General features: G+C 35.3%; 1 protein-coding gene across 1 annotated transcript; it reads right to left on the bottom strand.

The window, feature by feature from the left end:
* Window positions 1-14660: 14660 nt before the first annotated feature.
* LOC130805295 (protein MAIN-LIKE 1-like) lies at window positions 14661-16006 on the bottom strand. Its single transcript, XM_057669993.1, has 2 exons — window positions 15427-16006; window positions 14661-15343 (listed from the first exon to the last, which is right to left on the bottom strand). Exons 1-2 carry the CDS (start codon window positions 15658-15660, stop codon window positions 15200-15202), a joined length of 378 nt encoding a protein of 125 aa, XP_057525976.1. The 5' UTR covers window positions 15661-16006; the 3' UTR covers window positions 14661-15199.
* Between the last annotated feature and the right edge of the window lie 751 nt (window positions 16007-16757).

Raw genomic sequence — 16757 nt, 5'->3', positions numbered from 1 at the left:
AATAAAACATTAGATTTATTCCCTACATATTATATTCATCCATTGGAACCTATTTCTATAATATCTTTTAAAAAACTAACTGTAGGTGCAATGAAAATACTAGAATCTTTTAAAAGTTTAACCAATTTTCATTAGAGATAATATTTATGTATTAAACGCATTTATTTGCATGTTTGTACACCAACTAAAATTCCAAGACTTTTTTTTTAATATGTTAAATAAGTATTTAACTTCACTAACAAAATTAGTTTACAGTTTTGATATTATGCCAAGTGAAATCTCTACAAGTACTATAAATTTTAAAAGTCACGTTTCACATAATACTCAAATCGTTTTTTGGACCCGACAAAAAAGATAACTAGTTGGAGCCGTAACTGAGATCGAACAAGCATGTTGGATGAATTATTATCCTCTATGTAACCATACACGACTATATACCCATCCAATTATACTTTTAATCAAGATTTAATTATAATTTCTTAAAGAATTAATTATATTGTTAATTAATTTGATTACATCATTATACATCTAGCATATCATTGATGTATATGATAGTAATCCTGGCTAATTACTATTAGTTAATCAGTTAGTTTGTTAGCCAATTATACCATTAGATATCTTTTCTGTCTTTCTGCTTTTTCCTTCTTCTTAGCTTTTCTTTTCTTCCTCTCTCTATTTGCCTATATCATTCTCTTCTGTAATTCAAGATTGGAATATTAATAATAAAGAAAAGATTGATCAATTGTTCTTTATGTATCTAGTTTGAAGGTTGTAACATGATATCAGATTCATTTTGATCCTTTCTGCTTCTGCTTCTTCACCCTTTTTTTCCTTCTTTCTCATTCTTTTGCATTCTAGTTTTGGCTATCATGGCTACTTCTAGTCAAACCACTCCCAATTCTTCCACTTCTACGCAATCTGTTCTTGATCCTGTTATGAATCCCACTAGTGAGTATTTTCTTCATCCATTTGACACCGGTTAGAAGCTTATACAAATGATACTCAATGGTGATGGCTATGCAGATTGGAAGAGATCCATGACTATTGCTTTAATAGGTAAAAATGAAATGGGTTTTGTGGATGGCACCATTCCACAACCTGATCCTACTTCTTCTTTGTTCACAACATGGCAAAGAGTTAACAACGTGGTCATGGGTTGGCTATTAGGTACTGTTGAGTTATCCATTTTAGAAGTCTTCATTGGCAGCAAACAGCAAGAGATATTTGGCTTGAATTAGATGAAAGATATGGCCAATCTTCTTCAACTCAATTATATTCAATAGAAGAAGATCTTAATAACATTCAACAAACAGATGGCATGAGTATGGAAGCATTCTTTACCAAGATTAAGGGTTATTGTGATGAATTAGATAGTATTGATTCTATACCCACTTGTTCTTGTTCAGCCTGCTCTTGTAATCTCAATCAAAAGGTTTACAAGAGGCAGCAAGATAGAAGACTTATTCAGTTTCTTATGAAAGATGATCTACCTGATCTACCTACGCCTACACAAGCATATAGAATGATGAAACAAGAACAAAAACATCAACAATTAAGTAGACTTCAAGATGATGAAAATGGGTCTATAGCTTTTCGTGCTGAGAAAAGAATGTTCTTTGATAGATCTAGTTCTTATCATCACAAAACTGACACTAATAAGACTGTTACTAGCACCAAGAAAATTCACTCTTACTTTTGCGACCATTGCAAAACTCATGGCCATAGTCTTGAACGTTGTTGGAAAGTTTATGGCTACCCTACCAATTGGAAAAGAAATGACAAAAATCCTCCTTATGCCAATATTGTTCGGTCAGAAAACATTTATGATAAATCTCTTGTTACTACAACATTTACTCAGCCCAATTTCAGCAAATTTTGCAATTGATTGGTGCCAAATCTGATGTTCATACTTCTGATCCTATTAGCACAGCTTGTCTAGCAGGTACATATTGCTTTCTCACTCAATCCCTGCATAATTGGATCATCGATACGAGAGCAACAGATCACATGTGTTGAGACTTATCCCTTTTCACTTCTTATACTGCCATCCCTGATAATGATCATTATATTACTATACCTGATGGCAGAAAATTTCATGTCAAATTGATGGACACTCTTTCTTTAAAAAATGGAATTCTGTTAAAAAGTGTTCTTTATGTTCTCGATTTTCATTTGAATTTGATTTCTGTGCGTAAGCTTTGTGTTGATACGGGTTGTCAAGTTTATTTCAATACTCACATGCGTTATATCCAACACCCTTTGAAAATGAAATCCTGGCTTCTTGGTAGAATCTCTCATGGGCTCTACCAATTTGATGAAAAGTGATACACAAAAATGACAATATTCAAGATTGTACTACTAATGACAAGATTGTTCTTTCAGCTACTAAGCATTCAGACAAGATTGTTCAAGAAGCAAAAGTCTAGCATCTTAGAATAGGGCATATACCTTTTCACAAGTTAAAATTTTTGTTTTCACAACTAGACGATAATATTGTTAAATCTCAATTCTTCTGTATTATCTGTCCTATAGCCAGACAAACAAGACTTGTATTCCTTACTAGTTTTGTTAAAACCAATATTCCTTTTCAACTTCTTCATGTTGATGTATGGGGTCCTCTAAGACACCAATCTAGAATAAAATGTAATATTTTCATATCTATTGTTGATGAATTCAGTAAATTTACATGGATTCATTTTGTTATACATAAGAGTGATTATGTTTCTGTTTTACGCAATTTTATCTCTTTTGTTGAAAAACAATTCAACCTCACAGTTAAGTGCATTAGATCTGATAATGCTCTTAAACTTATAGAAGGAGCTGCCAAATAATTTTTTTTGCAAAGCATCACCTATCAATCTTCTTATGTTGACACATCCCAACAAAATGGGGTGGTCGAACCAAAGCATAGGCATCTTTTAGAGACTGCCCGAGCCCTTTACCATCAGTCTAATGTTCCTATTTCCTTCTGGAATGATTGTATTCAATGTGCTTGCCACATAATCAATAGAATGCCTCTCATTGTTCGAAAGAATGTTTCTCCTTAAGAAAAATTATATCAAAAGAAGCCTTCATACGCACACTTAAGATCCTTTGACTATCTTTGTTTTGCTTCCACCTTAAAAAGAAACAGACACAAATTTCAAGCAAGAGCTGAAAAATGTATTTTTCTTGGTTACTCCATTAATAGAAAAGGATATAAATTATATAATCTTACTTCCAAAACTATCTTTGTTTCAAGGGATGTACAATTTGAAGAACATTTCTATCCTTTCCAATATTCGACATAACCTCATTCTCTAAAACAATGTTTTCTTCCTCTATCCTCTGATCTCAATAGCTCTTAAGATTTTCCTCCTATTCCTCTTGATTTGAGTCTTGTTTTTCCACACAGTCCTTTTCCTCATGAATCTAATTCTTCATCTACATCTCTTCCAATCTCTGTCTCTTCTAAATCCATCCAACAATCCTCTAGCCCTTCAACAAAAACTCCTAATCTTTCTCCTCTTCCTCGAAGATCTCAAAGACCACATCATCCTCCTGCTTGTTTGGCAGATTTTCATTGTAATCTTGCTGTTTCACATTGGTGTAATATTGTTACACATTCTGCTTTAGCTACCATTCATGCTCAAACAAATGACATTCATAACAAACACATTGAACCTTTCTCCTATAAAGATGTTGTTCGAAATCCTCTTTGGGTTTAGGCTATGAATAAAGAGATATAAGCCTTAACCCAGAACAACACATGGACTATTACTACTCTTCCTGTTGGCAAAAAAGCAATAGGTTACAAATGGGTATTTAAAGTAAACTTGAAAGCTGATGGCAGTCTTGAAAGGTATAAAGCATGGTTAGTTGCTAAAGGGTATAATAAAAAACATGGCGTTGATTTTGATTTTTCTCCAATTGTGAAACTCACCACAGTAAGATGTCTTATTTCAGCAGCAACTCATCACAAGTGGCCCATCTATCAACTAGATGTAAACAATTCTTTCTTACATGGAGCATTACATGAGGATGTCTATATGAAAGTTCCTGAAGGCTTGACATGTTCCAAAGGACAAGTTTGTAAGTTACAAAGGTCTTTATATGGCCTTAAACAAGCGTCAAGACAATGGTTCTCAAGGCTTGTAGAAGAACTCATCCGCAAAGGTTTCACTCAATCGAAACATGACTATTCCCTCTTCATCAAAAAGGATTCTATCCACATCATAATCATTGCCATTTATGTAGATGACATGTTAGTAACTGGCAACAATCCTTCTGAAATTACTAACATTAAATTACATCTTGACTCTACTTTTTGCATCAAAGATTTGGGGGTTCTCCATTACTTTTTGGGAATAGAAGTTATATACTCCTTTGCAGGCATCATTCTTACTCAGCATAAGTTCACCAAAGAGCTTCTTCCAAACAGTGGTATTAAAAGTTTTAAAACAGTGGTTACACCTCACCCTTTGAATCTCAAATTATTAGCTTTTGAAGGTGAATTACTTCCTGATGCTACTCTTTATCGAAGCTTAGTAGAAAAGCTTAATTATCTTACAAATACCAAGCCAGACTTGTCATATACCACTCAGCATCTCAGTTAATTCATGCAACACCCCAGAGACACTCACTGGGCTGCTCTAATTCATACTATGAACTATCTTTATTCTACTTGTGGCCAAGGAATATTAATTCAAGGCAATACTCAGCTTACTCTTCAAGCATACAGTGACTCAGATTGGGGTGCTTTCCAAGACTCTAGAAGATCAGTCACTAGATATATACTCATGTTAGGCCAATCTCCTATCAGTTGGAAATTAAAGAAACAAAGTGTTGTTTCCAGCTCAGTTCTGAGGCCGAATATCGTGCCATGGCCAATGTTGCATTCGAAGTCAGCTGGGTAGTCAACTTGTTACAAGAAATGTGAGTACATGATCTCAAGCCAGTCAAGCTCCATTGTGATAACCAATCTGCTCTCCATATAGCCAAGAATCCCATTCTTCATGATCGCACTAAACACATAAAGATTGACTGCCATTTTACTAGGGACAAAGTTCTCGAAGGGCTTCTCCACCTCATGTATCTACCTACTACTCATCAACTAGCAGATATACTTACTAAAATTCTTCCTTCACCAAGTTCAGAGAATTACTTGGCAAACTTAGAGTTTCTGCCATCACTCTTAGTTTGAGCGGGGATATTAATGTATATGATAGTAATCCTAGCTATTTAGTTAAACAGTTAGTTTGTTAGCCAATTGTACTATTAGATATCTTTTCTGTTTTTTCCTTCTTCTTAGCTTTTCTTTTCCTCTCTCTATTTGCCTATATCATTCTCTTCTGTAATTCATGATTGGAATATTAATAATAAAGAAAAGATTGATCAATTGTTCTTTGTGCATCTAGTTTGAAGGTTCTAACACACATAACAATTTTCCAACTGCAGGTGGGCACTTACATCGTTTTAGCAATAATGGTTGTTAGCTTTTATGAGGTAGATGATGGTGTCACAATGAATGTCAACAAAGATCTGAAAATATTCAAGAAATTCAGATTGACAATGTAAAAAAATATGTGAAAAATGCATTGAGTTTGTGACAAATATTTTACAAAAATTCAAAGTCTAACTTAGAGTCATTGATGAGACTCTAAGTGCAACTTTCATCATCTTTGAACGTTATATGTCTAAACTATTAGGCAAAACAGTTCTGCACACTTGACGTACGAAGATTAATAAATGATTAACTTAGATTTTAATTGTTCATTGCTATTAGCTTGCCTTATCTTAAGGAACAACCAATTGTTGTTGTGCTTCAGGCTTCTGCTCTTGCCCCTGCTTTCATCTAGTGCTAGGTTGAAGGCGAAGGTTAGGATGTTGTCCTTTGGATTTAGAACTTTATTTATGTTGTAAACCCTTGAGCAAGATGTGCACATTCACTCCCTTTAGAAGAACTGGCAAGAGAATGCACAAAAATATAGAGAACTAACTTTTATTATTTCTGAATGAATGAAATGTAAAGAGTACATGAGAGTTATTTATATAGGACTCAAACAGAAATAATAACTGACTATGAGTTGGTTATAACGAACTCTTAATATAAGATGAAAACAAACAAATTCAAAGATAAAAATAAAAATATTCAAAAAGATGAAAATCTAAAAAAATTAAAGTACATTTTAACAAACTAACACTTTTTGAGGATGATATAATTAAGTGGAGGATATAAATGAGTTGGAGAATAAGATAAAAAATAAGTAGATGATATAAATAGGTGGTTAAGATAAAGAGGTAGTATGTAGAAATTTAAGGACGAGATTAAAAAAATAAAAGTGACACTATTGCCCAAAAACAAAATAGTGCAAAATCAATGATATAAACAAGAGGAACAAAGACTATAAAAAACTATATCTCATGGGTTATTGTGTCAGAATATAATGGGTTTTATGTGTGTAGATAACTAGGGCAGTAGGGCTGAATAAAGTTTGGTCAAACTGCAAACCAAACCGTAATTTACATATTTGGTCTGGTCTACGGTCTAAAAGGTCTGATCTGATTTTTTATTTTAAACAATTATAGTTTCCGATTCGGTACCGTGTGCATGCTATTCGCTGACGACATAGTGCTGGTAGCAGAAAGTAGATAGATGGTTAGTAATAAATTGGATGAGTGGAGGGAAGCTTTAGAAGGTAAAGGGTTGCGCATTAGTCATACGAAGATCGAGTATTTGTGACTTTAGTGGGACATCACTTGTAGGTGAACCAGAAGAGTCCATTGATGAAGCAGTTGTTAAAAGTACGACCAAATATAAGTATTTGGGATCGATCATTCAAAGGGATGGGGAGATTGACAGAGATGTAAATTATCGTATAGATGCGGGTTGACTCAAGTGGCGAGCAACCATCGCAGTGCTATGTGATAGGAAATTTCCAAGCAAGTTAAAAGGAAAATTCTACCGGGCGGCAATCAGACCTGCTCTGCTATATGGGACCAAATGTTGGCCTATAAAGAAGATTTTTGAACATAAGATGAAAGTTACATAAATGCGTATGCTGAGGTGGATGTGTAAGCACACATTGAAGGATCGAATTAGGAACCAAGAGTTCAGGGACAAACTAGGGGTAGCCCTATTCTGGAAAAATGCAGGAAAATAGATTGAGGTGATTTGGACATGTGCAGAGAAAGACTTTCGACGCCCCTGTGAGGAGGGTAGAAAGCATTATAGTAGAGGGTAAGAGAAGTCGAGGAAGACCTAGGAGAACTTGGGATGAGCAAATAAGAGTTGACTTGCATGAATTAAACCTCTCTGAGGACTTGACTAGGGATAGGGGTAGTTGGAGGCTTCATATCCATATTTTAGACTACTGATGTCCTCTTAGATTACCTTTTGGTGTTCTTGCCCTCTTGCCTATCTCGTTTCTGTTATTATTAGTTTTTTTTTCTTTTATTTTGTAGTTGTATCTACTTATTTATTTTATTTATTGGCATTTAAGTTATCTTTCCCGTTACGTCTCTTTATCGTCTCGAGCGGAGGGACTCCTTTGGCCGCACTCTCTTTTATGGGTATGAGTTGCTGCCGTCCTTCCCTCCCTAAACCCTATCCAAAGTTTTTCTGTGAGCGGGATACACTGAGTAGGATGATGATGATGATGATGATGATGATAGTTTCCGATTCAGTCTAGATTTTGAAAATTATAGACTAGAACCATAAAACCGTAATAATTATGGACATATAGGATGATAGATTCACTTTAAAATAAACTTAAACCCCATGAAATTGTGAAAACGCAAGTTTTGTAAATGAAAATTTGAAGTAAATAAGTAAAATAATATAAAAAAATCTCAAAATAACCATTGGAGAAACTTATTTCCCAAAATAAACACTTTTAGCCCAATGCTGTGTTTTGGTATTTTTTCGCACATACAAATAGCGGTCCGTTACTAAATTAAGCCAAGCAATCGGCCACTGTTAGTAAGAGCGACCCATTGCCGAGCTGCCTTCCTTGTATTAACAGCGGCCCATTACTAAACCGAATCAAGGAAAGTCAGCTTAGCAATGGGCCGCTCTTATTAACAGCGGCCGATTGCTAAGCTGAATTCCTTTCACTCAACTTAGTAATGGATTGTTATTTGTAAGTGCGAACAAATACCAAACCTCAACATTGAACTAAAAATGCTTATTTTGGAAATAGGTTTCACCCCAATGGACATTTTGAGATTTTTTTGTATATATTTTACTTATTTACTTCAAATTTTCATTGTAAACCATGAGTTAGAATTCAATGACTTATCTGAAATAAGGAATCAAGTCAGTAACACATACCGCGCTCCTCCTCTATTTTTTTCTGCTCATCTCAATGTTCTGCTAATTTTCAAGACGAATTAAGTATAGAATTTTGTAATGTAAGTATGATACTTTCTCTTTAAGGATTTTCTCAGTTTATATTTGTCGATTTTTTGATTTTTCAGTCTGTACTAGTATAGTTCGTTAGGGTTTGCTACTCTTTTTTTCAGTCTGTAGTTCTTTATATTGGAATTTCATTTTTTTTTTGTCGATTTATCATCAGTAATTTTTTGTTGATTTTTTTTTATTTTCAATATATAGTTCTGTTAGGGTTTTCTAGTTGCTACTCTTTTTTTTCAGTACATAGTTCATTATTTTTGGAATTTTATTTTATTATTGCGGTGTATTGGTATTTAGTTTTTGCTGGGTGTTTATTATTCCAATTTATAACCTTAAAGAAAAAATTGCTTTAAAAAATATAGTTGAACGCATTATCCTATTAAAAAATTGTTTTAAAAAGAAAAAACTATAGATCAGACCACACCAGATAGTTGTGGAACGGTTTGGTCCGGTCCGATCTGGTGTTATATTTGGCCTGATCTGGTCTGAAAATTTTCAGATCGGAATTTGTGGTTTGGTCTGATTTTTGTGTCAAACCATATCAGACCAGACCGTGTGCACCCTATAGATAACGCTACCATCTCATTAGTTGCTCTCTACATTTCTTATTTCTTGAAGACCTGCGAACCAAAACCAAACTAAAACTTATTTTCTTTTTAAATTTGCATGTCATCACGTACCACCAGAGACCATCTGGATTCGCCTATGCTCTTGAACAGACCAAAACCAAATTAAAACTTATTTTCTTTTTAAATTTGCATGTCATCACGTGCCACCAGAGACCATCTGGATTCGCCTATGCTCTTGAACAGAAAATATTAGAGGTGCTCATTCGGGTGAGTGGGTCGTTTTCGGACGGGTGTCATTCGGTTCAGTTCTATTTCGGATCGGTTATCTTTCGGATGCATGTTATGGTGGGTCACACTCGGGTCAGGTCGGTTAGTCACGGTTCGGTTGAAGATTAATTATTTGAGCTATCGGGTTAGCATCGGTTCGGTGTCGGTTGAAGTTCGTGTCATGCAGTCAATCGGTCTCGGACTGTCATCGGTTAATAATTGGTTCGATTTTACCGGGTACAGATTGAGTTCGGGTATTATTTTCCAATATAATTCGGCTACGAATTACTGATTACTATAGATTGAGTCAATATTAGATTAAGTTGTTAAGACATTTTTTAATTGATGATAAGATTCCCCTTAGTTAAGGTAAAATAGTTAAAATGCAAATCAGTTAGTGATTATTACTTTGTTACTTTTACTTATTTGACTGTAAATTAAAATTAAAGTTTTATCATTTTTCATCTAATTTGATTAAAAATAGTTAAATAAAAATTAACCATTGATTATTAACTCTAAATATATGAAATCATGAATGTATAAAATTTAATTTATTAAAATTTCTATTACTTTATTAGATTAACTAATAAGATGATTGAATATGAGTCGATCATACCTCTATGTTGAAAATTGGTTCAGGTTTACAGCATTTCGATTAAAAATTCGTTCGGGTTAAGTCGGTTTTAGCCGGATCAAGTCCGGTTTTGAGCATGATTCGGGTCGGGTATGACTCGGGTCGGTCACTATTAGGTTCGGGTAATCTTGGTTAACGGTTATATGTCGGTTATAAAAATCGGTCGCAGTTCGGGTTCAATTTTAGGATTTTCGGTCGTAAATCGATTCGGGCACAACTTCGGTTCAGATAATGTCGATTCGATAAACCTAAAAAAGAAACATATTTTTGGGTCGGTTAACTTTCAGTTTCAGTTCAGGTCACATTTAAACAACTCTAGAAAATATAAATCTAAATTAGCTATCTTTCACAGGGGGCTACAAATAAAGTGAATGACCCCAACAGTAATAAAATTGGTGGATCCTTTTGGGTATTATTATTTATCGCCACCCCTTTTCATTTTATTGTCACCCCTATTTTAATGCAATAACGAAAATTCCTTTTCATTTTATTGCCACCCCTGCTTTAATGAAATAACGAAAATGCCCTTGGACTTTAAATTTGTTTAACACAATTAAATCTCACTTAATAACACTATTATCACTTTAAAAACATTAAATTAAAAGTTTAAACTTAATTCCGAACATTTTTATCGCGACCCTATATATATTGAATTTCCAGTAGTGCCCCTGCATAATTTACGAACTAAAACACGGTACTATCTCTCTAAAGCCATTCTCTGAGTTTAAACAAGCTAAAAGTTGGAATCGATTTACAATGGCTAACGAAAACGACTATGAATCCGATTGGGTACGTACTTTAATCGATTCAAATGTTTTTTTTTTCTTTGAAAAAAAAAATTGAAGTCGCAAAAAATATAGGACTCATCCGTGGTACAGTTGCACGCGACCCAATTTTTTTATATTTTTTTAATTTATTTTATTATTATTATTATTATTATTATTATTATTATTATTATTATTATTATTATGTAAATTATTTTATAAGTTATATTATTATTATTTAATATATGTTGTAGTAAATTATTTTATTTTTTAATTTATATTATTTAAATAAATTTTTTTAATTTATTTTCTTATTATTATTATTATTATTATTATTATTATTATTATTATTATTATTATTATTATTATTATTATTTTATCATTATTATTATTATTATTATTATTATTATTATTATTATTATTATTATTATTATTATTATTATTATTATTATTATTTATTTATTTATTTATTTTATTTTTTATTTATTTTATTATTATTAATATTATTAATTTTAAATAATTTATAACATTATTAGTTTTTTAGTTATTTATATTATTATTATGTAAATTATTTTATAATTTATATTATTATTATTTAATATATGTTGTAGTAAATTATTTTATTTTGTAATTTATATTATTTAAATAATTTTGTAATTATTTTGTAATTTATTATTATTATTATTATTGTTATTGTTATTGGTATTGTTATTGTTATTGTCATTGTTATTGTTATTGTTATTATTATTATTATTATTATTATTATTATTATTATTATTATTATTATTTAACATTAATTTGTATTTTATTATTATTACAATTATTTTATTTTATATATATTTTAATGTAATTGAAATTTTAATTATTAAAGTAAATTATTTTTTTATTTAATATTGAATATTTTTTATATTAATGTTTGTTTGTATAATGTTTTATTAACCTAATTTATCGTTTATTTCAAATTTTAAATTTGCAAGACTTTGAAAACTTAGGGGACAATGTAGATTACTCTAGTAGATTTATTACGGATAGGGAATTTGATTTCGTAGATGAATTACATAGTTGGGCCGATGAGATAGCAATGGCAATTGGTTTTCAATTTTTACGTGCTTCTTATAAACAAAAAGAAGGACGTTCTAGAGTTAGTTTGTATTCAAGATGTCACCGCTATGGTAATATTAGGGGTGATTTACATAACCTAGATAATACTGCCCGACCTGGTTCTAAAAGTAGAACATGTCAGTATAAATTTATGATTGTAGCAAGTAGTCGTAAATTAGGAGAAAGACCTTGGCCGGTGAGGGTGTGTCATGGAGAAAAAGGTAGACATAATCACCGATTTTTAGTGTACATAGATGGTCATGTAAGGGCAAATATGTTGAATGTAGATATTCGGCAGCACATACGAGAGCTTAGGGCAACCGACATGCAACCTGCCTTTATCATGACTTCAGTTAGAGAGAATTTCCTGGTTTTTTTGCTAGTATGAATCAGATATATAATGTTAGGCAATCAATAAGGAGAGAAGAGATGGAGGGTAGGACTCCCCTTCAACACTGTCTTTATATGGCCAAAGAGCATAATTACGTGGTTTGGACAGACTTTGATAGCGAAGGGGAATTGAGCAGATTATTAGTTGCAAATCCTACTTCCATCCAGATGATACGTACATGGCCGTATGTTGTATTGATAGATACAACGTACAAAACAAACAAACAAAAGTGGTCACTATGTGAAGTAATCGAAATGAAGCCAACTAATCACAACTTCTTGGTTGCGTTCTGTTTGATGCGAGATGAGGCGGCTGTGTCATATTCGTGGGTGTTGCAGGGATTGACAGATATTTTTTGCACAACTCAGACTCCTAGCGTCGTTGTAACTGATCGAGATGAGGGTTTATTTGCAGCTATTCGTAGCGTCTTTCCAGGTAAAAAGGTTTTGTTGATTAATTATTGTCGTTCTAGTTATTGAATATGTCTTAATTACGTTCAATGTTGTGTTTAATCTAGATGTGCGGCATTTGTTATGCGTATGACACATTGCCAACGACATTGAGAACATGGTGGACAAGTTGTGTGGCGGGAAAAGAAATCAACAGGGGCAGGTATTCAGAAAAAGTAGATGGAACCCCTTGGTTGAAAGTTCTACAGTCGCCGAGTTTGAAGAAAGATGGCAATCGATTGTGCTTACCTAGTCGGTTAGGAACAGAAAGGTCATTTGACGTTTGGCTGGAACATGGATTTCACTTAAAGAGCAATTTGTGCGTGCATGGACGAATAACTGTTTACACATGGGTAAATAGACTACCAGCAGAGTTGAAAGCCAACACTCTTCTTTGAAATATTATCTTTGAAATACAAATCAGCAAGCCAGGATCCGACAAGTACTACAGGAATCCATGAACTCTATTTCAAGGTCGTTGCGACATCATTTCTTTAGACCTTTATATCGCCATGTATCTATTTTTGCCTAGGAGCAGTTGCGGCTTGAGCATAACCGTATGTTAGATTTGGGTCATTATATATTTAACAAATGCGGTTGTGCACTTCAACGCACCCATGGATTGCTGTGTGCTTGTTATTTATATCTTTCGATCAGTTCACAAGGTTCTTTGTATTTGGATGACATTCATCCATTCTGGAGTACCTTGATATACACAGAGGTAGGAGATGACACCAACGAAGAAGTACGGCACGCAAACGCCGACGAAAAAGAGTACTTTCAATCGTTGGTCGATGAAGTCTTCAAAGCTGATCCCGTAGTTGTACGACGATTGTCTTAGGTACTTGAAGATAAATTACACCCTGATGAACCCGATATACCTGAGCCTTACGCAAGTCCACCTAGAAAGGGAAGACCAACCACAAGCAAAACCTTTAGAAGAAATAAAAGCGTATTTGAATATAGTAGATCATCTTCTCGTGGTCCAGGGTCTAGATCTTCATCCCTTGGGAGATCTAATGGTAGATCTAGTGGTCGGGAAACACAATCCTCAGTTGGAATTAAGTTTATTTTCAACTTATCCGGTAAATGAATTTCCTTTCCGTTATTTAAATTAGTTTGTTACAGCTTAATCTTACTAACCTTATTTTTTATAATTACAGATGATCTAGTAGGTCGTGATTTTTCACTGTTTCCATGGCCCAATCACATCCTGCACATTCTCCCTCCTTACTTGTTTGATTGGATTGATGTTATAGGTGATGGTAACTGTGGTTTTAGAGCTATTGCCGTCACAAAGTTAGGAGGCGAGGAGGCATGGCCTCTTTTAAGACGTGTAATGTGCATGGAAATGCAAATGAACAGAGAGCAATACCTACGTGTGTATTTATCGGAGCAGGCGTTAGACAATGCTATATTCAGAATTGGCTCACACAGCAATGGACCTGCTCCTTATATTCACTAGATGGAAGCGCCGATGGCATTGTACTCTGCAGAAACATTTCTTAACATTAGCATTACTTATTACGGTTCTACTGATGGTAATCCGATCTACAACTATTTGGTTCTTCCGTTAAAGAAAGCAGCGGGTGTGCATAGCGTAAATAAAGTTATACATATATGTTGGGTGAATAGAAATCATTTTTTTCAACTATTAGTGAACAATGATTCATCTCCACTGCCGCCAGTCCAGCAATCATGGAGAGAAGCAGTTGACAATTCTTCCAGACATATAGAAACACATTTTAGTAGCAGGATTTTGCTTTGGAATAGACTATACAGGCCACGACCACCACAACGCAATAACACCGCTGAAGATGCTGTAAATTTTGATAGTCCATAGTGTTACTATCATGTACATCATTATTTAGTTTAACTATACATGTAGATGAGATTCAATTTGTAGATATTCCATATTGTTACTATTGTGTACATCAATATTTAGTTTAACTATATATGTAGATGGGATTCAATACGTGGATAGAATTCAATATGTATAGAATTGATGTAAATTAATAAAAACATTGATGTAAATTAATTTAACTATAATGTAAAAAGCATTGAAGTAAATAAATAAAAGCATTGATGTAAATTAGTTTTCAATTACAAAACCATACAGTCTATGAAGGGCCATGCCCCTTAAAAGCTTGCCATTCGGCAAATAAATCTCTAACATCATCAACGTATAGATCAATAGCTTGTCTTTCCCGAGGGCTCATTTCCGCAACAGGAGGCAGTCTCAGCAATGGAGCGACTTGACTCGGCCATTCATTTAGAAACTATAAAATAAATAAATAAACCAGCATCTAAATAACAAAAACACATAATAGAAAAAAAATAAATTAAAAAAACTAACGTATTCCGCTCTGCTTTCAGCTAGACCAAAACCTGCACTCGGTCCTTCGCCGGGGAGGATGTGTGGGTAGGAGGACACTCTAAACCAGTCAACGTAACTAGGATCAACCTCTGATGGAACAGATGCCCGATGAAGTGCCTGATCACCAAGGCAGCCACAATAGGGGAACCTACTCCATGTCTCCGTGTAAATAGGCAGAGAAGCAAAGGTCACGAAATAGGTACCATGTGCCGGTCGTAGAGCCTGGGTTGGTCTAATAGGAGCGGGGGGAATAGCCTACACAAAGCCCAACTGTCGCACTGTCCTCTCCAAAAAATACACCTCGACGATATCAAAGCAAGTGATACCCCCGATGTAGGCAGTGCGTGGGTGCTCATTTAGCAATGCCTTTGGAAAAGTCATGTACAAAGTCCATTCCACCTGCATACAAGCAAAATTAACATACAAAAATAAACTAAAATTAAAATAATATGAATAACAAAGTGTGATGTGATGTACAATACCTGAGTTTCCGTCATGGAGTCCAATATACTCCTGCAGTCCCTTAGCATGTTGATCTCACGACCTGGCTTGGGCGTGGACCACATCTCCGCCCTAGTCTTATTAGCCACATTTTCTTGACGAGGATGAGAGCGGAAAGTCGAAAAGTACTCGTAAATCCATGTCTGAAGCAATGTGAGGCAACCAGCAATGGTCTTGCAACCAACCCTAGATGCCATTCCCAGTTGCCGATACATGTACTTCAGCGTCACCGCACCCTAAGTGATCTCATCCTGATCGGCGTTGACGGTTAGTATCGGGTGAGGTCGCATGCTGGTTCTAGTCTTATCCGCCAGCAATGTAGAGCCGACAACAACTATTTAATAGGCTGTCGAGTAGGTCTCCATAGCCTGGGACCGATGGCACAAGTGCATAACTTCACCAACGTTGATCCAACCGCTGGTGAATATCCCTTTCTGTTGTAGCTCGGACATGGGCTCCTCAAACAGACCAGCAATAGCGAGCTTCCACTCCCCTCAGCAGGTTCAGCCGATAGTGAACCTTCAATACCTATGCCCAATATGCGTTGCACGTCGTGCAACATAATCGTCATCTCCCCCCCCCCCCCCCCCCCCAAGGGCATGTGGAAGGTATTCGTATCCGGCTGCCACCTCTCCACGAAGGCCGATATCAAAGCACAGTCAATGTGCTGGTGTATAATGTACGGTAGCCGGCCGAAGGGAGTGGCAGGTAGAACATCGTAAAACGCATCAGTCATATCCCGTAGTCCGATGATCGCCTCCAACGGCACTCTAGAACCGGAGGCGTACGCTCAGAGCCGTCAAAAATAACTTTAACTATGTGCCTGCCATAGCTGGTATCAGCTATGTATCAGTGGGCCCCCCGGGTTGGGGGATGTGATCAACCAGTCCGTTCCAGCGGACTGTAAGCGCATGCTCCCCCGTGGCGGCTCATTATCAACGTGACTATGTCTGGCATGCTTAGATGCGCCTGCAGAACTAGGGCCGGCACGTGTTAATTTACCGTTGAGCCCGCGGACAATAGTCCAATCCACTGGGCGACCAACAGCGCCTTGGTACTCATCATCATCATCACTATAAACCTCCCAACAACTCTGGACGCTAGCTTGGTCATCAAACCGAGTGCGCACTTGGTGCAGCGTACTTGACTGTTGGGCCTCACTGTGTCTGGCAGCCTCTTCCTGCCTAGCCCTATTAGCAGAACCCGTAAACCCCCTCTCATAAGGGTCCCCTTTGAGTAGGGTAGGCCTAGATCTATTACCGCTCAAGAAGTGTCTAAAAAAAACCCTTTCCTTTCCCTTGATTACCAGCCA

This window comes from Amaranthus tricolor, chromosome 2 (genome assembly GCF_026212465.1).
Source record: "Amaranthus tricolor cultivar Red isolate AtriRed21 chromosome 2, ASM2621246v1, whole genome shotgun sequence".
Taxonomy (NCBI): Eukaryota; Viridiplantae; Streptophyta; class Magnoliopsida; order Caryophyllales; family Amaranthaceae; genus Amaranthus; species Amaranthus tricolor.
Note: the sequence above shows the minus strand (reverse complement) of the source record. Positions and strands in the feature narration are given on the sequence as shown.